Below are 24,482 nucleotides of genomic sequence, written 5' to 3'. Positions count from 1 at the left end.
ATGTGGTTATGAGCTTTAGGGGACTCATAGTACTTGCTTCATCTACACAGTATCGCTAGCTCCAAATACTTCTTTGCTCAAATATTGATCTAAGCCAGAGAGAACAGCTTCCCCTTCACCACGGAACAACATTAGTTGAATTCACATTTTTATGTCTCTGGTTCTGCACCTCTCCTTAAATCTTTGCCATATTGGCCAGTTGGTTCTATTGCAGAGACATTAGAAATATATTTTCCCTGAAAGCCCGCATTATCCCTCTCCCTTTCCCAGTTTGTCCCCAACTTCTAGCAACATTCATCAATGTAATTGAGGTCAGAGTGATTGGAAATGTCAGAATGAATGGATTCAGGAGGATCTGCTGATCTTCAAAATCAATTGGTTTGGAAAGCAGCCAAGCAACTTCTACAATTTTTCGGAGGTTGCAGAGATATTGACTCGTATTTCTAAGGCCTTCGACGAGATTGTAAGATCGCTCTCCCTTTCCCAGTTTGTCCCTGACTTCTAGCAACATTCATTGATGCAATTGAGGTCAGAGTGATTGGATTCAGGAGGATCAGGTGATCTTCAAAGTCAATTGGTTTGGAAACCAGCCAAGCAATTTCTAGAATTTTTCGGGGGTTGAGGAGATATTGACATTTCTTTGATCTAATTATTTCTAATGCCTTCAGTGAGATTGGAGTTGCTGATTTCTACATTCTTGTCCAAAAATACACACAAGTGCATATAAGAAAGATGGATGTGCATCACCATATTTATTCATGCACTGAAAAATGCACTTATGAAAATGCTGGTCAGTGTACATTGCTGACAAGGCAGTAGTTGTTGAGCTTTCTGTTATGCATAGCTAAGAATAGACATTATACATTTACAATGGTATGATTCCAGTAACCGCCAAATTTTCATCTGATCGAATGCTGGAATTTGTAGTTCAGGTAGAGGAATTCAGAATTCACAAGCAGAGAGCTCTGGTGCCTCAACCAGGATGTCATAGGATGCAACCATGACAGTTAAAGTAGAATTCTGTAGTTGGAAAAGGCCTGGACCACAGTACAGGTTGAGCATGCCTTATCCCAAATGCTTGGAACCTGAAATGTTCTGGATTTTGGATTTTCATTTATGTACATAATGAGATGTACATGGAGATGGGACCAAGTTGAAACACAAAACTCAATCTTGAAAACAAATGCACACACAAAGTGGCAAACACTTCACAGACACTTTATACACACAGCCTGAAGGTCATTTTATACAATATTTTAATATGTTTGTGCATGAACACTCAACCATTAGAAAACAAAGGAGTTATTATTTCAGCCACCCTTCTGGGCAATTCAGAATTTCCAGATAAGGGATACTCAACCTCTACATTATTTTGAGCTTACACAACTGATTGTTGACTTCTCTTTTGAAGCAACAGTGGGGGACATTCTTCAGGAGAACTTCTCAGGGGCTATATACCAGTGAGAAACATTAGGATATTTTTCCTTGAAACTCCTACTGCTAGTTAACAAAGCCTTAGGAAAGACATTTCAACCTTTTAGCAGAGAGAGGAAGTCATGGGACAGAGGTATCTTGGGAAGAAGGGCACATGCATCGAGACACGGGGCTGGTCTTGATCCAAGGGCTTGAGGTACCTCAACCCTGCTCTAAAGGAAAAGATGGCATTGCTCCAGGATTCCTTTTTATGCAAACAGCATAATGTGGGCAGGAGTGCCAAGATCAGGGAACATTCTGATCTAGAGGATGATTGCCTGTTTTTTCAAAAAAAGATTGTTTCCAAAATTCACATCCAGATTTGTTTTGAATCAGTGCCATCCTCATGTATTGTTTCCTGACTCTTCATCCAACCATTAGGGTTCATCAGAGGTTGTTGAGTCAGAAATATTCTTTAATGTTTGTTAGCTATAGCAAATTTCAAAAAAGCCAGTAAAAGATCTTCTGCTATTCAGATCTCCAGTGAAATCAATTCTGGCTATTTATATAAAAATGTAAATCACGATCCTTAAAAAAAATCTAGCTACATTTTGAAAAATGGAATAACAATGCATTTCTCAAACTGGGCCTTGTTTTTCACATTCATGATGGAAGATGTCATTTAAGGACTGGAGCACTGCAAGGGTCGTGTGACTAGAGCTTGACTACTTTTTTCGAACCACAGTAGTTGGGGGATTCTGGGAGCTGGGGTAAAAAGAAAGAGCAGCTTTTCCAAGAACTCTATGTGATCTAGAGAAATAGTAAAATATTGCTGTCGCTAGATACAAAAATGTTTAAAAGTAAACCATAACTACTCAGATTAAATACACGCTTGCTCCTTATATTCAATATTCCTCATGAAATGGGTACTCGGGGTGATCCTTCCACCTGTAAAGAACGGAAAACAAAAATTAACAGTGACATTTAGCACAATAAATAATCACCAGGACATACTGCTTATCTTGGACATAATCTACTGGTGAGTTTTCTCTGCACAAACTGCCTATTGAAATGAATGGGAGATGTCGAAGAGCACTGTTGTTTTTCCCAGCACAGAAGAATGTGGAGTTTGTCAGACTCTGGGTTGCTGGGAATTTTCTGGGCTGTATGGCCATGTTTCAGAAGCATTATCTCCTGAAATATTGTTAAACGCTTTTATGGCCAGACTCACTGGGTTGTATGGCCATACAGCCCAAAAAAACCTACAACAGTCTCTCCTGACATTTCATCCACATCTTTGTCAGGCATCCTCAGAGGTTGTATGGTCTGTTGGAAACTAGGCAAGTGAGGTTTATATATCTGTGGCATATCCTGGGTGGGACAAAGAACTCTTGTCTGTTTGAAACATGCATGAATGTTGCAGTTGGCCACCTTGTTTAGTATCTTATGGCCTTTATGCTTCATAGCCTGGTAGCTTCCTGCCTGGGGGAATCCTTTGTTAGGAAGTATTAACTGGTCCTGATTGTTTCATGCCTGGAAATCCCCTGTTTTCTGAGTGTTGTTTATTTACTGTTCTTATTTTAGAGTTTTTGTTTATACTGGTAGCCAGATATTGTTCATTTTCATGGTGTCCTCCTTTCTGTTGAAATTGTCCACATGCTTATGGATTTCAGTGGCTTCTCTGTGTAGTCTGACATGGTGGTTGTTGGAGTGGCCCAGCATTTCTTTGTTCTTAAATAATATGCTGTGTCCAGGCTGGTTCATCGGGTGCTCTGCTATGGCTGACTTCTCTGGTTGAAGAAGTCTGCAGTGCCTTTCATGTTCCTTGATTTGTGTTTGGGCAACACTGCATTTGGTGGTCCCTATATAGACTTGTCTGCAGCTGCATGGTTTTGCAGTGGAAAGGCTGTTCAGTGCTATTCAAGGCGGCCAATTGCAACATTCACACCTGCCTCAAGCAGACAATAGTTCTTTCTCCCGATTGCCTAGTTTCCAACAGACCTCACGACCTCTGAGGATGCCTGCTATAGATGTGGGTGAAACATCAGGAGATAATGCTTCTGGAACATAGCTATACAGCCCAGAAAACTCACAGTAACCCAGTGATTCCAGCCATGAAAGCCTTCAACAACACTTTGTCAGACTCTGTTTGTCACTCACAGGGGGGCAGGGTGTTACCCTCAGGCCACATACGGCACTTGAGACCCCTAAGTATAACTCCACAGCCCCTGCCCCCCAAAATTGTTCTTAATCTTGAAGGGATTCTGATTTTTAGGCCAACTTCCCCAACATGCCTGCAAATATAGTAGTTTGCTTCCCCCAACCATTCACAACATTAGAGAGAGAAAGAGAGAATCAGGTAAAATGGTGGCCACAAACAAGGTTATATCATTGTCTATTGTGGGGGAGGCACAGAAATGGCTCCCACTCCTACATTTGCCAATCCCTGATGTAGCTCAACAGGATTCTGATTTTTTAAATAACTTGAAAGAGCAACCTGTATTGGTGAGTGATGCATTCCAGAACCTACAGTGGATAATAGTGAACCCTATTGAAATGAATGACTTCTGCCAAAAGTTACCATAGAATCACATAGAGAGACCTAGAAAATTTCAAGAGATGTATCCTTTTAGGAATTTGCTAGGTCCACCGACATGCATCTATAGAAATTTCTAGCAGAAGCATGCCAAAATCCCCTGGAAGGCTTGCAATCCTAAAGAAGTCATTTTGAATTAGATGCAAGTAGGTGAAATGGTGGAAACCAGGCCTGTGGATATGGGGGGGGGGGGGGGGTTGTACTGTATTAAAAAAATTAATGTGTCACCAATCAACTTTTAAAGCATTATGCTCTTAATTTGACAACTGAGATAATGTTTAATAATCATTGTTACTTCAGATATTTTGGGTTACATCTCCCCCAAACTTTTACCTTTAGTTACACTCATTGAATATAATAGGAGTAGGAACGGCAAGATATTTTGGGAGAGCAAATTTGTAAAGCAAGAAGTATATTGTACATACATACTGAAGAAGTACATTGTTACAATAATGTTATAGGTTTACGCAATTTAAAACTCTTCCCATGGACCATCAGATTAAATGGATGAACAGGTTGGTTGGTTTTCAAAGATATCGGTCCATTAAAAAAAACACAACCAAATTGTTCATCCATTTAAGTTATTAAGGACCAAACAAAATGGCAGATTTCAAGTTCTACAGAACTCTTCACCAGGCTGAGTGGCACCAAAGAGAAGGAGGTGGATAATCCAAAAGGTCAGCCAGGTGTTGTGACTACAAATTCTGCAATTTAGATTATGTCCAAAAACAGAGATTTACAAATTGGATGGCTTAGGCAATTGAATGTTTTACATATTTCAGAATACACTATTTGAAGATTAGATAAAATTGCCCAATTATTTTTTAATAACAACAGCTTTTGGGAAACTATGCATTTCATTCAAGGCAAGAGATGGATCTGACTTGTTGTAGGTTTTTTGGGCTATATGGGCATGTTCTAGAAGCATTCTCTCCTGATTTTTTGCCTGCATCTATGGCAGGATTCCTCACAACCTCTGAGGACACCTGCCATAGATGCAGGAGAAACATGAGGAGAGAATGCTTCTAGAACATGCCCATATAGCCCAAAAAACCTACAACAACCCAGTGATTCCAGCCATGAAAGCCCTTGACAATAGATATATCTGTGTTGCACCTTTTGAACTCTTCTTTCCCTCTCTTTCCCATGTTTTTTGTTCCACCCAAGAGTTCTGGAGAACACCAAAGCCTGCACAGTTCCTTGACACTTATAGCCAAATAAATGTGGTTTCACAAATCCATATCCTAGTTCTGTGTGGAAAAAACTACAGTCCAATTGTCCATGGATTTAGCTTTAGTTCCTTGAGCTGGCCAAGGCTAAACTTCTCCTTTTCAGTTTGGCACCAGGATGTGTTGCCTCTTCCTCCACCCCCATTAGACTGCCAGGCATCCAATTTAGACCTGGCTGCCTCTTCTAATTAAACTGTTGGGACTCAACCTGGATCCTGGATGCCTTCTTCCGTTATGTAAGGATATTAATGGTCCGAGTAGCTTCCAGGAGCCCAGAGAGTGAGGTGCTGTTCAAAAGGGATGCCAGTGTCATTTTGTGCAATTGTGTTCAAGTCCTACTTGCTGCAGACTTGACAAATTTTGGTGGGTGTTCCCAGGAAGAGCTAACCTCATATAATTTTGTGAGCTCCTAAATTTTTACTGTGAGTGAATGCATTTTTTCACATTTCCAAGAAATCATTAAGAAGATTTTTTTTCAGCTTTAAGATGAAAAGAAATGTCTCTTTGGTGATTTCATTTCAGTACTCAAATTTGTTGACAACTTGAACGAAGTTATAGGGGGTAACATGCATCACCTTCTTCATGCTTTCAGTTAGATCAGCAATTCCACATAATATATTCAGCCCTCCACACTTGCTGCGGTTCGGAGTGCAGGGCCCCCATGAAAGTAGAAAAATGAGAATAAAAAAACCCAGTTTTTAAAATCTTAAGAGAACACCTCTTTAGGAATCTTTAGGTCCTCCATATGGCTCTATAGCTATCTTTTAATGGGTCTGCAATACGGGTTTCTATGGTGGATTCAAACTGGTCTCCAGAGTCATAATCCAGCACTCCAACCAGGACATCAAGGTGGCCCTCTTGAGAGAAGGACCTCACTCCAAAGAGCAACATGGCACAACTGGTACAGTCTCCACCCAACTTGATGCTGTCCCTATGTGTTTGACTGCACATCCTAGCATTCCTTATCACTTACTAAACTTTAGTTCAACAATTTGTGAAAGTCTGAAAATGAGACAGTAGTAGACTGGGATACACACACGCACACAAAGAAAACTATTGCTGTGATTGTTAACATAAGACAGGGTTCATTTTCTTTCTTGCTTTCTCTGACTAAAGGAATAGGCAGTGATGAGATGTGCTGAAGACTGTAGTTCTACAATAGCCAGAAACTGTAACTTTGCCTACTTCTAAAAAAAAAAGGACTCCTTTAAGCTACCACTGTGCTATCACAACAGTGATGTGAACTTTGAACACTCCACTGGACTGTATGTTTCATTCCTTGCTGCATCTCTGCATCATTGTTGCTCTTGGTTCAACATACAGCATCACCCTTAGCCTAACACAAAGGTAAAGCGGCTGTTTTAAATTAGTAGATCAGCCTTCAGTCTTGGTAGTATAGGCTACAGTAGAAATTGATGATCTGTTGAACCAATGTAATTCTTGTTGTATGCCTTCAAGTAATTTCCAACTTATGTCAACCCTAAGGTTGCCCTATTATGGGGTTTTCTGGAGCTGAGAGAGTGTGACTCACTCCAGGTCACCCAGTGGGTTTTCATGGCAATGCTGGAAACTGAATCTTGGTCTCCAGAGTTGTAGTTCAATGCTCAAACCACTACACCTTCATGCTACCATTCAGCAATTGATCTTTGGTTAATTGAGAAATTTATTCAAGCTGCAATTCCAAATCTGCCCAAGATGGTGGGATGGGGAGATCATGCTTAACCAGAGCTGGCCCGAAGTTTGACAAACCCAGAGCTGACACAAAGTTTGGCAAAACCCTTCCTTATCCATCTAGCAATGCAGGACATATGGTCCACATAGGTCTTCATTCTCTTTGTCCCTGAGAATCTGCCCATTGAGTCTCCAGCCTCATCCTACCCAATGGTACGACTGGCCCTGGATGCTCTTGGGACCTCAGACATTCAGCAGCTGCCAAGAGATGGCAATCTCTGATACTGAGTCTGGCTGTGCTCAAAGCTGTCTAAGCACAACCTTGTCAAATTTGATAGGTATTTCTAAAAATCAAGTCATGTTAGACCTTATTTTTTCACATACTCCACATTTGGCATTATGCTGGTACTTACATCAACAGCTCCACATAGCGGATATTTTTATTCAGAGCTTCTATTTCATCCATTTCTTTCTCAGTGAGGCAAAAGTCAAAGATCTTTGCAGAAAAGGAGGAGGAGAAAACAAAACATTATTTTCTGTTTACACAACTGGTGATCTACTACTCTTTTCCACTGAATTACATGGAAGCTCCCTGAATCTTAAACCAGTGCCTGACAGCTAGGATGGACTGGACGAGGGCCAACAATCTGAGACTTAATCCAGACAAGACAGAGGTCCTCCTGGTCAGTCGCAAGGCCAATTGAGGTATAGTGTGGCAAGCTGTGCCCGATGAGGTTACACTTCCCCTGAGGATACAGGTCTGCAGCTTGGGGGTCCTCCTGGACTCAGCACAAGTCTCATAAGATGTGATAGACAATATAACATACAATGTCCCCAGAGGTGCCAACTGTGTTGTCCTCCAGACATGGTTGAATTGGCTTCCTTGGCTAGATCTACTGGGGTTTTTTCTTTATATTCCAGCCCACATCACAGTGACTCAGGGCAGCATACAATAAAATTAGTGTCCAATTTAACAATATAAAATTAATGGGACACAAGACTAAGTCTTCAGGCAGGTATATATAGGGAGGGACATTCCTTCAAGTATCAAGACACCAAGATATTTTATTTCATCATTATCCCCTTGAAATCAGACTAGAAGTGTATCGATAGTCAGTGCAGCTCCTCTGGGATCAGTGTTACACAGTTTCTATGAAATATTCCAATCAACTAGAGCCCCAGATTAGATTGACATTTTACCTGGAAGTTTTCTCTAATACGTTCTGGATTGAAGCTTTTGGGAATGACCACTACCCCTCGCTGTATGTTGAAGCGGAGTGCAACTTGAGCTGCTGTCTTGTTGTATTTTTCTCCAATGGCATTCAGAACAGGGTCGTCCAGGAGTGGAGGTGAAGACACATTTACCCTTGTTGTGGGGACAGGAAACAAACAGAGTTTTCATATATTTTACAAACCAACATTCTAAGTAGATCTGTTGTCAAGTTGGTGTATTATTTTTGGAGGGCTTCCCAGGTTTGAAGTCTTCTTAAGGCTGGGTCCTATGGTTGATAAGTGCAGGATTAGAATGACAGAGATCTTTGCCAGGTGGCAACATATATGCTAACAATTTATGTTTCTATAGCACAATGGTTCCCAACCTTTGGTCCTCCAGGTGTTTTGGACTTCAACTCCCAGAAATCCCAGCCAGTTTACCAGCTGTTAGGAATTGTGGGAGCTGAAGTCCAAAAGACCTGGAGGAGCAAAGGTTGAGAACCACTCTATAGTAGCAGACAAAGAGAGAACTGAAAGGACTCTCAAAGCCCATCTAGTCCAACCATCTACTTCTGCCAATACATATTTCTGAAGCACCTTTGAGAGGTGACCATCCATCCAGACTGTCAACAGATTATGACCTATGAAGAAGGAGGTCCAAGGAATACCAATTCCCTTGCTCCATGACAGCATTGTTTGATGGTCTTCCAGACAGTTACTTGGCAAGCACAGAAATCTATGACTCCCTTGCCATCTTGAGAGTAAAAAGGGCAAGAAGGAGCATTTTAGAGATGGACCAGGAGAGATGTTTCAAACACTTCCATTCCCTTATGGGACAGATAATATGCTACTGCTGGGGTTGCTGTAATTTGCTTGTCTACTCCACTCCACACTCCCCAATATGGGTGGGAGGCAAAGACTACAAGGAAAATATTTTTAAAATATCAGAACCCATTTCTACTTTGTGGGCACCAGCCAAGCTAGGCTCTGGATTCAGCAATTTGCCTCCCACTCTTGTCCTCAGTTGGACTGCTCTGCCTGTGAATCTGAATGATGGAACAGACCAACGTATGGAGAAGAGATCATCTAGTTGTTTTCCACTTGTGTCTATGGATTCATTTTATGATTTGATTTCAAGATCTCCTTGTGTTAGCAATAATTTGTTCACAGTGAAAGCAACTATTGCATGACTATTATTGATTCACCTCTATGGGACACTCAATAACTTTCTAGGTCATCCAAAACTGTAGCTCTGGAGGGGGTCACAATGGGGGAATGAGTTCTCCCCCCCCCTCCACCATCTTTTATTTTTCTTCTGTCTCTGAATGTCTAACATTCGAGACAATGATATCCTGAAAATCCTTCATATCTAGAATTCTTCCATTTTCTTTATTTGCATTATCCCTTTGGATATATAAACTGTATTTCTAAATGCTCAAATGAAATTTTAAGTTACTTCAATGTCAGAAATTGAAATATGAAGGAAAATTTTATTGGGGGTGGAAAGGTTTTTTGTGGAGGGCAATGTCCTCAATTTGTTCCTCATCCCAAGCTCTTGTCTCCAATTAAAAAAACCCTAATGGTGGTGGGCTGGGACCTTTATAACAGAATCTCCAAAGTATCCAAACTCTTGCAGGACTTTTACAAGCAGAGTAGAAATGAGGAAGGAACACTAGATTTTGTTCTCCTCTTTCCACCTTCCCAGTCTTTTTATTTCTTTTTGTTTTGGTTTCCCTCTTAAAAAAATGAACCCCTTCCTTCTGAATTCAATTGATATAGAACTGTAACTTATTTGGAGTAGTTGTTAGAGGTGAACAATACTTACGTAAAGGTAAGTCATTAAGTCTAGTTGTGTCTGACTCTGAGGGGTGGAGCTCACCTCCATTTCTAAGCAATAGAGCTGGTGTTGTCCGTAGATGCTTCCCAAAGTCATGTGGCTGGCATGACTGCATGGAGCACTGTTACTTTCCCACCGAAGTCGTACCCATTGATCTATTCACATATGCATGTTTTCGAACTGCTAGATTGGCAGAAGCTGGGGCTAACAGCGGGAGCTCACCCCGCTCCCCGGATTTGAACCACTGACCTTTCAGTCAGCAAGTTAAGCAGCTTAGTGCTTTAAGCTGCTGTGCCACCAGAGGGTACAAACAACACTTAGCATGGAAAAATTAAAAATCCCTCAGAGAGTCTGCCCAACCTGACCCTTTTTAGGAATAGTTTTTCACCTCTTATCTTCCCAACAATTTCCTTCATCAGCCCTGCCTCAAAATGAAGATAAAATAGATTAGCTGCCGAACTACCATTTCTGTTTTAGAATTAAGCTCCTATAATAAAGCTTTTACTTTGTTTCTCCAAGCTTTGGGTGCCTTTGGTTCTTCAGAAGGGCTTCTCACTGCCACACACATTACCTTGGGATCTACAGCTTCTCCTACCACTCTTTCTCTATTGAAGGGAAAGAAAAGCTTGTCAGAATCCACCGTGACTTGAAGGAGGTTTTGAAGTTGGATATCTCTCCCTGCCTCTCTCTTTTCTGGGGATGGCCTTCTCAGCTCATATGAGGAGTCAACATATCATATGACACCTGTAATGCCCCCTCAGTTACCACGTATTTGCAGCACAATCAAAGACAACCTCTTACCAGCTTGCGTCCCTTGAGGTCCCTAGAGGGCTGTATCCAACAAGGACAATCTTGTGCTGTCTGCAATAATCCAAAAGTTTGGATTGGGTGAAATATGGATGGCACTCAATCTATACAGACAAAATGGAGAAGACAGGATTTAGTTTCTAGGTGAATAAATGCTCTTAAATGCCAAGTTTCCACCCTTGTGCTTTAAAATAGAAAATGCCACTGAAATCGTTGTAAAGAAAATATGATGAAAATCAGACTACAAACACACCTCCATTCACATCTTATGTGACAAGTAATTATGATTGTTTTCTTTCCATGTCCTGATTTTAGAGTGAGAACATACTAGTTAACATTATTCCACTTATATTATGGAATCCAGCCAGAGACGTGATGTACCAGCAATTTTCTGGCTTCAATCTGTTAATCTGCAAGGAAACACCATGGGACATTGTTCTTCAGCTACCATGGGACACCATGGGACCATGGGACATTGTTCTTCAGCACCATGGGACATTGTTCTTCAGCTTCACCATGGGACATTGTTCTTCAGCTTCAGCTAAGGGGCATGCATTGAGCTCAGGGCCCTTCCAGACAGGCCCTATATCCCAGGATCTGATCCCAGGTTTTCTATTTGTCCCAGATTAGTAGGTTGCTGTAGGTTTTTCGGGCTGTATGACTTTCATCAAAGGACAAGAGTCATCCTCTCATCTCTGCAGGAGTCTACTGGATACCATGAAGCTGAGGACAAGTCTACATAGGGACCACCAAATGCAGCACCCAAACACGAATCAAGGAACATGAAAGGCACTGCAGTCTACTTCAACCATAGCAGAGCACCTGATGAACCAACCTGGACATAGCATATTATTTGAGAACACAGAAATGCCGGACCACTCTAACTACCACCATGTCAGGCTACACAGAGAAGCCTTTGAAATCCACAAGTATGTGGACAATTTCAACAAAAAAGGAAGAAACCATGAAAATGAACAAATTCTGACTACCAGTATTTAAAAAAAACTGTAAATAAAGAACAAAACTCAAACACAGGGAAACTCCAGACAAGAAACAATCAGGAACAGCTAATCATATCTCAACAAAGGATTTCCCCAGGCAGTAACAACCCACACCTAAAAACTGTCAGGCTAATCAAGGTGGCCAACTGAAACATTCACACCTCCAACAGACAAGAGTTCCTTCTCCCACCCTGGACTTTCCACAAACATATAAACCCAACTTTCCCAGTTTCCAACAGACCTCACAACCTCTGAGGATGCCTGCCATAGATGCAGCCAAAATGTCAGGAGAGAATGCTTCTAGAACATGGCCATACAGCCTGAAAAACCTACAAAAACCAAGTGATTCCAGCTATGAAAGCCTTCGACAATACATTTATCTCAGATTAGCTGGCAGTGTGGACTCGCATAATCCAGTTTAAAGCAGAAAACCCAGGATAAGATCCTGGGATATCGGGCCTGTTTGGAAGGGCCCTCAGTGATGGCAGGTGTGTGGATTCAAATCAGAGGATCAATTCACATAACAATTTGAACACATTAAGAGCATCATTTTGTGATGTGAGGTTTTTTGGAATGAAGGACAAAGCTACTCTCCAATGGCTTCAAAACTAATAAATGTGGGCTAAGTTTGAAAAAGTTTCTAGGAAATGCATATTCCAGAATCCTCTTGATTTTGCAGGCTAAAGGCATTCTGGAAGCTGTAGTTGCCTCAAACTCAGAGTCTGGGGTACACTCTGAAGCACAGAAGGATGAACTTGGTATTCCACAGGCTTCCACATATTTTTGTCAGCACTGAAAAATGAATCCAGAGACCAACAATTCATTGTTAAAATGTATCTGTTTCATAGAGTTGTCTCAGTTTATCTCAAGACTTATGAAAGAAGTGTGACATTTATTGCCACAAAAATCCCCATAAAGCATGAGTTGCAGTCTACATTATTTTACCATTTGTTTGAACTGGAGATGCTGAAAGGGGGTGGTGGACAAGACCTCGATGAGTTTAGTCCCTGTGTTTCAACTACAAATTCAAGCTGGTGGAACACACTGACCTTTTCCGGTTGCCAAGAAAACTGTGTTCCAGCCCTTTCACACAGGGTTTTGTCTAAGAAGTGCTTGTAATTTATTGCCTCCTAGATAACCCACAACTATTAATCATTTTTTGATGACACAGCTTTCTTAGCTTCAGAACATCTCATTTATAGTTGTTACTAATCAAGAAGGTGCCCTGAATGTCACAAACAAAAAGTAATAGGCTGCATTTGTTCACTCTCTGTCCAACACCAAGCCCATGTGTGGCCTGATGATGACCAGCAAGAACTGGAGACCTCTTTTCAATATGGTTTCCCATGTGCTGACCACCCATAATGGTGGCAGTACAGGGCCAATATCTTCTCCTCTACTCACTCATTAACTAGTCCAAGGCCCCCAAAATGAGGAAAACAACCCCCAAATCATAAGTGGACAAATGTTTACTTTCAAATTTACTGAAAATATCTAAAAAAATATTTAAAAGCATAGAACTGCAACTTATTGAAAAGGCAATTTAGCACTTTCAGGAGTTGTAGGAGACCTTAATCCCCAAGGGGAGATAGGGCAGTATTGTTTATTATTAATGGGTTGAGGGTCCCCATGAACCCTTCAAAATGGTTTATTACCAATGGGTTCAAATAAAGAAGTGGTTCCCAACCTTTTTTGACCAGGGACCACTTTGACCAGGGACCACTTTCCAACATTAGTACCAAAGGGTTATAAATCAGTTTTTCGTCAACTTTAGATTCGTTTTGGTTATTTGGGGTGCTGATTCAGAAAATTGCACTGGATAGACCACATCAGCTCTAGTTTCTAATACAGAACATATGCCATCCAGTCGTTGCCATCTGCTCACCCACAGAAATCCATATTTAATAATCTAGAGTTGATGTGATCTATTCAAGGGGTCGGAGCTGATCAGCAACAGGGAAGGAGTGGCAGGCAGCATGAAAGGAGCAGAAAGAAAATAGATAAATAAAGAGGAAGGAGGCTTGCAGACCAGATTTTCATCCTCATGGCCCACTGGTGGTTCATGACTCACAGGTTAAGAACCACTGAATGACAGGAAACGAGATTCCACCAGAACATTAGGAAGAACTTCCTGACGATATGGGCTGTTCAGCAGTGGAATTAACTGCCTCGGAGTGTGGTGGAAGCTCGTTCCTTGGAGGCTTTTAAACAGAGACTGGATGGCCATATATGAGGGGTACATTGAATGTGTTTTTCCTGCATGGCAAGGAGATGGACTAAATGGTCTGTGTGGTCTCTTCCAACTTTATGATTCTATGAATCTGTCATTTTCATCCCTGCTGAAAGGGAGAGAGCTGAGACTGCCTTTTAGTGGCACATAATCATACACAGTAATGTGTTACATTTCTCTCTTGTTCAACTTATAGGTGTCCCACAGGCATCTGATTCATTGGTCGCTGATGAATTTGCAAGGATGGGAAAGGGTTGATCATTCATAGTTGCTTTATATTTTAAATGCTTATGTTGCACGTCAGATTTCAATTCCATTACCTGGTTGCTAACAGGTTTGTGCTTCAGACCTGGTTTGTTCAGAATCATCTCCAGCTGCCGACGGTTAAAGTTGGACACACCAATGGATTTTGTCAGCCCTGCATCTTTACATGCTTCCAGAGCCTGCCAAGATGAAATAGACAAAACAATGGAAAGGCTGCCATGTAGTAAATATATAGTTATTTTGCAAAGAAAAGTAGAGGACTGAAGAAAAGTGAGGAGGCTGGGGAAACAATAGGATGTAGAGGAGACAACAGAAAGCTAGGATGGCCTAGAACTGACTTCGAGAAAGTGTAAGACCCAAAAAATGACAGGGAAGAGATATAAGAAGGTGGTCATTCCATATGAATGTAAAAGCAAAGTGGAAATAAGAAAAGGGGAGATGGAAGGAGGAAGTCAACAGGAAGAGGAAAAATAGAAAACCATAATGGCAGAAGAGGGCATGTTAGAACACTCCCCTTGGTTTCAGGCTAGTGAGATGCCAAATCTGTAAGCTTTTAAAGAGCTATCCAAAGCACTGGACCTATTTTGTGGGTTGTTTGCAGCATTTTGGATATCATTTTAAACTTCAGACCAAAACCCAGAGATGATTTATTACCTCACTGACATGAAACCACCAGAATGGGAAAAGAGCCACAGGCCATAAGCAACCATATTGTGAAAAGTATCCAGAGCTTTGTAAAAATTACTTGGTTGAATTTCAGTTTCCAAGGCACCTCCGCCACATGACCATTTGCAGTTCTGGAGGGCTGATTCTGAGAATTATATCCTTCTGAAAGCATTGAATGTATGCAGTTTTTGTATTTGCTTTGGTTTACATACACTAATGTTTATTTCAGTATTTATTTAATTTATTAAGGATGTATAATTGCATATGCATTCATGTAGTCTTTGTAAAAGAAATCATTCCTGAGTTGCAAAATAAAGCTAGACTGAGTGTTCTGTTCTGCTTTTGATTAGAAGCCTATGAAGCAAGAACAGATAGTAAATGAAGCACCATGGGGTAAAAAACTTCCTCCAAAATCCTCTTTAACTGCATGCTTTCCAGGTGTGCTGGAGTGTCTCCCCCCAAATGTTAAACATACACATTCACAATAATATTCATGTGCCAACAAATCTACAAAGGGAGTGTAAAGAATAATGTGATTTGTACCGTGCAACTTCAATATGGTCATTAGCAAAGCTATGCAAGTCCGCATATGAATACAAAATGATAGGTTAGAAAAAGTAAATTTGCAATACTGTCTACAGAGAACTCTGAGAAGAGCTTGGCAGATGGGTGACTATTTTTCCTTCCTATCACTAAACAGAATATTTTTAGTCTAGTTGGGTAAGGACACATTAGGATAAGAGTGAGAATCATGTGATTCTCTAGCTGCAGTTGGATTGAACTTTTCAGCAAGCCTAGCAACTGTAGCCAGGATGGAGAATGATGGGAGTTGTTGTCCAGGGGATTCCCACTCATATCTACTACAAAATAGGAGACACATCCATTGCGGATACAGTGAAGCTTCAGAATTTCTCACCTCCCAAGTGGCACATAAGTCTGTCTCATGGTACAGCCATTTCCCATTTTCATCCATAGGATAGATGACCTCTCCAGGCTAGAAAAAAACAAGCATTTGGATGAAGGGTTAGTAGGGGAAAAGATGGGAAGAGTAGAAACCTACCTGCACTTACAATGCACAAAAGGTTCTCTTTGGGGTTTATGTACAGATGCTTGTATTTGGAGGCAGGTAACAAAAAAGGACCATCCACTGATGAACAATTTCTACTGCGGGGTGTTGCTTTACACATGGATTTGGCTCTTACAGCTTTCCATGTGTGGCTGAACGACAACCTCCCAGAATTCCTTACTATTCCATTATAATATCAGGAAGGTTGTAAGATTCCCAGTCTTGGCTAATGGATTGTGTGTGAAGGCCAGATTATATGTTAACCATCTTTTTCAAGGAGTGCTGTACATTTAGGAAAAAAACATACAGGGTGAGGAACAGGCAGCTCCTGACTCTCACAACCCTTACATTAGCAATTAAGAAGAGTAAACATGTGATTATGGTTGCCATCTTGTTTCTGGCATTAACCCATCTGAAATTTAGAAGGAGAGTCAAGATGAGATATTCCAGGAGATGTAGCCCAGCAGCATGTGGACGTCTGCATAAATCCTACCCATTTTTTGTTTTGTTTTGGGTTGGTTTTTTTGCTTTTCTGTATACTACATAATAATTAATTCTGAGGATCAGGTTGTTGAAACATAGGATGGATTGCTGAGTAGAGTACTACATAACTGGAAAACTATTCCTGTAGCCATGCCATAGGAAAGGAAACCATAAAAGACCACGATGTTTACAGCTGTTATTAGGGTTGCCAGACCTTGAGATTTCAAGCCAAAACTTGAGATCAGGAAAATATATACAGCATGATCCTCATAGCCACTGGGGATACATTCTTGAACTTACTATAAAAACAAACAAAAAATGCGGATAAATGCAAAGCCTATGGAAATGAATGGTATCGGCCAGAAGTTGCCATAGAGTCCCACTGGAGGACACAGAAACTTCACAGAGAGGCCTCCTCTCTAGGAATTTGTTAGGTTCTCTAGCACGTTTCTATGGCAATTTTTTGGCAGACACACAACAGAGAATTGTCTGGAAAGCCTAGGTAGGGCCACACCTATCCTGACTGTGACCTTTGAGAGCTTTGTGCATGTCTTCTTGGGAAAGTTACCAATGTTTTGAATGATTTGTAACCATTCAGCAGTAAAGCTCAAAGGAAAGTTATCTGAAAACCAGTATATGCAGCAGCAGCCTAAAAAAATAAGATGGTGTTTAGCAAAGGTGGGAGTTTACTCAGGCCACATCTACACTGCCATTATAATGCAGATTGAACTTTATAATGCATATAATGCAGTTCAATGCAGTTAAACTGCATTAGATCTTCTACACTGACCATATAATGCAGTTCAATCTGTATTATAATGGCCGTGTAGATGGAACCTCAGAGTATTCAGAGTTTCCATTGATGCCCTCTAGGAGGAGTTCTAACACAATTCTTCCCTTTACCTTAAAAGCCATTGGCAGTTCAATGATATAGAGATCAACATAGTCCAGCTGTAAAGTCTTCAGTGTCCTCTCCAGAGTTGGACGCACCAGGTCTGGTGGGTGACATGTGTTCCATAACTAAAGGGGGTGAGGGGAGGAAAGAAGAGGAATAAATGAATTATAAACTTTTATTTTTGAAAATTTGAGCACTTAAAAAATAAAGACAAGCAGCTACATAAAGTACCAAAATCCAAGGACATCAATGTAATATAGTGTACAGCAGGCCCATATGGCAAGTGAAGGATCTGTCCCAGGACCCTTCATATAAGACAGTTTTTATGTTGTCTGGGACCCCCTTTTTCTTCCCTGAAATGAACAATGTCTCAGGTGCCATTTGAGCCAAACTTAAATGATAGAACTGCTCTTGGAGATCTAGGAAATACCTATAAAAGTCTTCCCACTAGGCCTCCATTGTAGTTCTCCAATCAACTTTGGGTAAAATTTACAGTAGGAATTGACCACAGAACCACAGTGGAGGCTAGGGAGAACACATTTTCTAGGCCCTCCAGGGTGATTGTTTTGGTGTTGGGTTGTAGCTATGCATCTGCAGTGAACAATACAATAAAGCATGAGCTGGGAAGAAAAGGATTCTACTTTAACCAATCCACCAAAGGCAAGGTCAACAGTGGCTTCCTCCAGAATCCCTTACTGATTACAGATGAAGTAGCCAATCCTAGAAGAGGCAAAGTCAACAGCAGCTTCCTCCAGAATCCATTACTGATTACATATGAAGTAGCCAATCCTAGAAGAAGCAAGGTCAACAGCGGCTTCCTCCAGAATCCATTACTGATTACAGATGAAGTAGCCAATCCTACAAGAGGCAAGGTCAACAGCGGCTTCCTCCAGAATTCCCTATTGATTACTTATCCTACAAGAGGCAAGGTCAACAGCAGTTTCCTCCAGAATCCCCTACTGATTCCATAAGAAGTAGTCAATCCTATAAGAGGCAAGGTCAACAATGGCTTTATCTAGAATCCTTTACTGATTACATATGAAGAGCAAAACAGAGAGAGATGGGGGAAACAGCTAAGATTGTCTTACCAGCTACCCCCAACATGTTAAAAAAGATACATCTATAAGGCTGGCCACCAAAATGGAAATCATAGGAAAGTAAAGGCTGATGAGGGCCAAAGGGTATCCATGCTTGCTCTAGAAGGTTCAAGTTCTTTTTCTTTACTTATGCAAAGCCCATCTGACCTAATTCTTTATTTTCACATGTGCATATTGTCAATTTTCTGAAGAAAAAGCTGTCTGAAGCATGTTGAGATGCTCCTTCTTTTTGGTGTATGTATGTCGGAAACTATTCCTATTCTTTCCTTATTATTTCTCTTTCTGGTACCAAATTTTCTCTTAAAGAAGCAATACCCAGGGACACATATAATTCATATGTGGATGTATACCTGTGTTTGAATTATTATTCCTTTTGGGGCATAACATATTTGTTGCCAAGGAGGGTACTAAATACTGAACCCACTGCTAATATCTTGCTGATTTTCCAGCTGAAATTCTTGTTTGGAGTTGGATCTTTGAAAAATACTTGCTTGCAGCTAATAACACTGATACTAAAATAGGTACTGCTTATGGTCCGAAAAATCCTGCAAATCTCTTGGGAAGACAGGCAGACAAATGTCAGTGTGCTGGAAGAAGCAAAGACCACCAGCACTGAAGTGATGCTCCTACACCATCAACTCCACTGGACTGACCACGTTGTATGGATGCCTGATCAGTGTCTCTCAAAGCAGTTACTATACTCCCAACTCAAGAATGGGAAACGTAACATTGGTGGACAGGAAAAGAGATTTAAAGATGGGCTTAAAGTCAACCTTAGAAACAGTGGCATAGATACCGAGAACTGGGAAGCCCTGGCTCTTGAGCGCTCTAACTGGAGGTCAGCTATGACCAGCAGTGCTGAAGAATTGAAAGAGGCACACATGGAGGGCAAAAGGGAGAAATGTGCCAAGTGGGAGGCATGTCAAGCCAACCCGGACCTGGACTGTCTTCCACCTAGAAACCGATGTCCTCACTGCAGGAGAACATGCGGATCAAGAATAGGGCTCCACAGCCACCTACAAACCCACTGCCAAGATACTACATTTGTAGGACCATCATCCTCAGGCTACAAGGGATTGCCTAAGAAGAAGACTGCTTATCATCTATCTTATTATACCCCCTCTTGCTGATAAAAGAAAATAATGAGACTGCTTCAAAACATGTGTGTGTTTGTGCCAAAAGTGAACATGAATGTCAAGAGATTGAGAACTCAACACTATAATACATTGGTGTTCTAAGAGAGTGAACGAGCTTCTGCAACTTTGGAGATATGGCAAGTAAGATGATTAAAGACCAGCTGGTTAAAAAACAATAACTGAGCCTTGTATCAAAGAATGCATAAACCTAGAAACTAGTCTTAAATTGTAAAAAAACAAAAAAAAACCCTATGATTATGAACCAACTGGAGACATTAATTGGCAACAGCTAAAATAACTTGCATGCAAAAGTAAAATAAGAGCTTGGAAAAGTTACTTTCTGGGATTACATTTTACAGACTTCCCTGTTATCAAAGCCAAATGACATCTCAAAACTCTGAGTAAGAAATGCTTTAGTTTCATGCAACCTGCCAATATGCAGATGTTGATGCTCTTTGCCAGCCGGTCATTATTACAGTGAGATGGCACTTATCCATTTGGCAGTCAGCTTCTTAACCTCAGATACTGCTCAAATTCCAGAAGTCTAACTGCTTTGAGGAAACATACTAGGCTGTTGTGGTCTTTTATATTGGTTTTCATTGAATCATAGAGTTGGAAGAAACCACAAGGACCATCCAGTCCCATCCCCTGCCATGCAGAAACACACAATCAAAGTGTTTTGTTTCTTAAAAAAATAAAATGTTGTCATTGTATTCTCAGTTGTGATGATTTATAGCTGTGGTTTGCACTAGGTGGAAAACAGAATTTACAAAAATCATCCTTATGTGAAATATGTATATATCAGCAACATAGGGCAACAATGTAGAGCAGGGTCGATATAAAGCTGTGCATGTCTATCTAGAAGTAAATGCCTCTCAGTAAGCCCATTGGGACTTACTCCTATGTAATTGTGTGCAAATGCAACTTTGGAAAGCTTCTGGAACTACAATGGCTATGCCTGGTTGGTGAATTTGGGGAGATGTAACCCAGAGAGGTGGCGCAGCGGGTTAAACTGCTAAGCTACTGAACTTGCTGACTGAAAGGTTGGCAGTTCAAATCCGGGAAGTGGGTTGAGCTCTCACTGCTAGGCCCAGCTTCTTCCAACCTAACAATTTGAAAACATGCTAATGTGACTAGATCAATAGGCACCGCTTCTGCGGGAAATTAACAGTGCTCCATGCAGTCATGTCAGTCACATGACCTAGGAGGTGTCTACGGACAACACTGGCTCTTTGGCTTAGAAATGGAGATGAGCACCACCCCTCAGAGTCAGACACAACTAGACTTAATGTCAAAGAGAAACCTTTACCCTTAACCTAGAGTAGTGGCATTACTCTATTTGGGTTAGAGTCTGTGAATGAGTAGTTGTCTCTGTTATGGGCCTTCATTTCCAATTTATGATTATCCAAAGCAAACTGTCTTGGCAAGACTAGTTCAGAAGGGGTTTGCCATTGCCTTCCTCTGAGGCTTAGGAAGTGTGACATACCCAAAAACACATCCTATGGAATCCTGGGGATTGTGGATTGAGCAAGTGCATGAGCACTCCGGCTGAGAATTGCGCCTTCAATAATATGTTGATTTATGACACTTTTGAACTGTGGTGTTGGAGGAGAATTCTGAGAGTGCCTTGGACCGCAAGAAGATCAAACCAGTCCATACTTCAGGAAACAATGCCTGAATGCTCACTGGAGGGAAGGATATTAGAGACAAAGTACTTTGGCCACATAATGAGAAAATATGGCAGCCTGGAGAAGACAATGATGCTGGGGAAAATGGAAGGAAAAAGAAAGAGGAGTCGACAAAGGGCAAGATGGATGGATGTTATGCTTGAAGTGACTGGCTTAACCTTGAAGGAGCTGGGGTGGCCATGGCCAACAAAGAGCTCTGGCGTCGACTGGTTCATAAGGTCATGAAGAGTCGGAAACAACTGAATGAATAAACAACATCAATGATGTTCTTAGGTAAGGAATACTCAGAAATATAGCCTGTAGCTTCTGGGGATCTTCCATCCAAGTACTAAAGGATCTGATACTACTTAACCATCAAGATCAGCTGAGATCATATTCCTCCCTAAACTCCAAATCCCAGGATTTGACAGGACATTGTGAAGGCTGTTAATGTGGAATCACAGCACTATGTTAGTGCAGTGTGAAGGGCCTCCTAGTGTCTCTCCAAGATCATGTTCACTTTCTTGGAAGAAGAGAGGGTGGGGAGGTGTGTTCCAGGAAAATTGGAATGACATGCCCTATAAACAGCTATGGTACATGAAAATGTTATGCAGTGGCCTTTTGGTCAAACACAGGAAAGTTAGCTTAGGATGGCTGGATTTCCAATGGATAGGAACAAAATCTGGAAAAGAAAGGATATCATTGCATGATGTATTGCACTCAGAGCTTGAAAACATGACTTTGTTTGAACTAATTGCCAAAGTCCTCCTGTGCGCATGGCCACTTCAAATCCTGGATATTGTGATCATGGAAAGCCAGCTTCACCAAGCTCTGAAACAGATGTTGGCTATTTTCCTAAGTCAGGAATTGAATAATTAACTTGTCAGTCACGAATCATGATCGGCAAGCACTACCCTTTTCATCATTCCATAATTACACTTAGTGTTTCAAGATATCAATCTAGGTACCAGAGACATCCTCTCCATTTTCAAGAAAATCCAGTCTCGATGCCAAAACACTGTCATTTCCTGCTCTCTGCAACAACTCCAGTCATTTCCAGGACAGATCAATGAACAGCTTCAGAGATGGAGCTTCTCAACAGAATCTGGGTTTTATTTTTCCCCTGTAATTTATTTCCAGGGTGAAGGTTAATTATAACCATCTTTGTGATTACCATTCCTCTCTTTTGGATGTCTTGTAAATATTGGAGAGGGTCCTTCCTACCCCCCCCCCCTTCTACTGTCTAGTTTACCTACCAACAGATGTGCCCTTGAATTTCCTTTTTTTTTACCCTGAGAAAAATATAGATGTGATCATTGTAGGTTCTCTCATAAGACAATAGTTGAAGAAGGAAGGGAGCTTTAAAACTCTCCAATTTTACCAATGTGTCGCTAACATCCAAAGATCTTTTGCTGGAGTGGTGCTACTGAGAAAGTGGGGGGGGGGGGCCTGCTAGTCTATTTACATTGGTTCTCCAGATGTTTCTGACTACAATTTCCACAGTTCAGGAGACCATAGGTTTACCACCCAGAGTTGGTCTTAACACAACAGGGGCCTGACATTTTCAGTGGCAGTCCTATCCTTCTGGCCAAGATGGCCAACTGTGGAAGGCTGAAGGGCTACATTAATTCCCCTCAAAGAGCTTGCAGGAATGAACCCCTCAAGTGAACCTACTCCCATTATAGGACATGAGGGCATTATTTTAGCATGTTACAAGGTCTTCCTAGACAATTTTATGCCCATGTAAACCACAAGAGATGAAAAGGAGTCACTTTCCTTTCACTTCCTTCATTTTCAGTTTTTTCCTCCATTACCGTAAACCATTGGTTCTCAATCCCCAGATGTTTTGGCCTTCAACTCCCAGAAATCCTAACAGCTAGTACACTGGCTGGAATTTCTGGGAGTTGTCGGCCAAAACATCTGGGCACCTACAGGCTGAGAACCATTGCTAAACTGAGTTAAAAGTGTAAAAACAGTGTGAACTCTATTAACTCAGCAAGCTCCAGCCTCTCTTAATTTGGATGTTCTTCATTAATAATTTTTTGATATTTTGACAACACTTGGCCGCATCACTCCCAGTTCCGATCTATGAAATGTTGGAGGATATGAAAATCCTCTCTCAACTCCTTAGTCCCCAACCCATTCCATGTAGTAAAAATATCTAATAACCTAAAGTAAATAACTAATAATTTGTTCGTCTTTCATTGCACATCAGATCTGTTGCCTAAGGCAGCTACTTTGCTCTGTTCTTTAGTAAGGTTGGCCCTGTTAAGGCCAACCACTTGTATATCACATTTGAATATTTAGTTATTAAGTTTGCTAACTTTGCCACAATAAAATATGTCTTCACGTTTGAGTTTTCCCTCAGTGATTTTCTCCCGGATGGCTTCTCCAACTTCATGCTCGTTGTAATACACATAGGCACCGTCGATATGGCGATAACCCACGTCGATGGCTATTTTCACAGCTTCTGCGCAAGTGCCTTTGGGTGTCTACAGATAGAAAAAAGAGAAATATACATGTTTAATTTTCATACTTATACCCTACTTCCTAAATGGAGGCCATTGTAGTTTGGATGTATCATGAGATGACATAACTCTGATAAGGCTCAGAAAATGTGAAACCTGTAGGAAAAGTGGAAGAGTGCATTATGGATATGTAGATTCAATAAAGGAAACCAGAGCCCTGACTTTCCAAGATCGGACCAGACCTGTTGATAACCAAGCCCTGATGGTGACATCCCATCCTAAGGCCCTTTCCATACAGTTGAATAAAATCCCACATTTTCTGCTTTGAACTGGAATATATGGCAGTGTGGACTCAGATAAACCAGTTCAAATCAGATATTGTGGGCTTTTATCCCTTGATATTCTGGGTTATGTGGCTGTGGAGAAGGGTCCCAAATCTGATTGACTTGATGACAAATAGCACATACCCCAACTCCCAATCATTCCCCATTTGCAGTAATATCTCCAGATATATTTTATTTCTTTTCCTAAAACTAAAGTTGAGTAAATTTGCAGGAAGAACAAATCCCATACATAAATGAGTCCTACTCACATAGCTTGGGGGAAAATGCATTTTGGGATTACAACCAAATTCCCAATCAACAAGGACAAATACAACCTATTGACACTTATCATTTGGTCTCCCCATTTTACACCACTTGGCTTCCCTCAGTGTACACAACTTAGTAATTTGGGAATGAAGAT

The 24,482-nt window shown here is 41.0% G+C and overlaps 1 protein-coding gene across 1 annotated transcript in view; it reads right to left on the bottom strand.

Annotated features, from left to right (window-relative positions):
- Positions 1–733: 733 nt before the first annotated feature.
- The window catches only part of AKR1D1 (aldo-keto reductase family 1 member D1), a 57,198-nt gene continuing 33,449 nt past the window's right edge, over positions 734–24,482 (bottom strand). Inside the window, exons 2-9 of the mRNA XM_060776853.2 lie at positions 23,595–23,762; positions 17,379–17,495; positions 15,843–15,920; positions 14,317–14,439; positions 10,760–10,869; positions 8,110–8,275; positions 7,323–7,405; positions 734–2,361 (exon numbers count right to left, since the gene is read on the bottom strand). Of these exons, the coding sequence (XP_060632836.2) occupies positions 2,319–2,361; positions 7,323–7,405; positions 8,110–8,275; positions 10,760–10,869; positions 14,317–14,439; positions 15,843–15,920; positions 17,379–17,495; positions 23,595–23,762 (888 nt within the window). The 3' untranslated portion in view covers positions 734–2,318. The remainder of the gene's footprint in view (positions 2,362–7,322; positions 7,406–8,109; positions 8,276–10,759; positions 10,870–14,316; positions 14,440–15,842; positions 15,921–17,378; positions 17,496–23,594; positions 23,763–24,482) is intronic.

Source organism: Anolis sagrei, chromosome 5 (assembly GCF_037176765.1).
Source record: "Anolis sagrei isolate rAnoSag1 chromosome 5, rAnoSag1.mat, whole genome shotgun sequence".
NCBI classification, from domain to species: domain Eukaryota; kingdom Metazoa; phylum Chordata; class Lepidosauria; order Squamata; family Dactyloidae; genus Anolis; species Anolis sagrei.
This window is presented reverse-complemented; position numbering and strand designations above follow the sequence as displayed.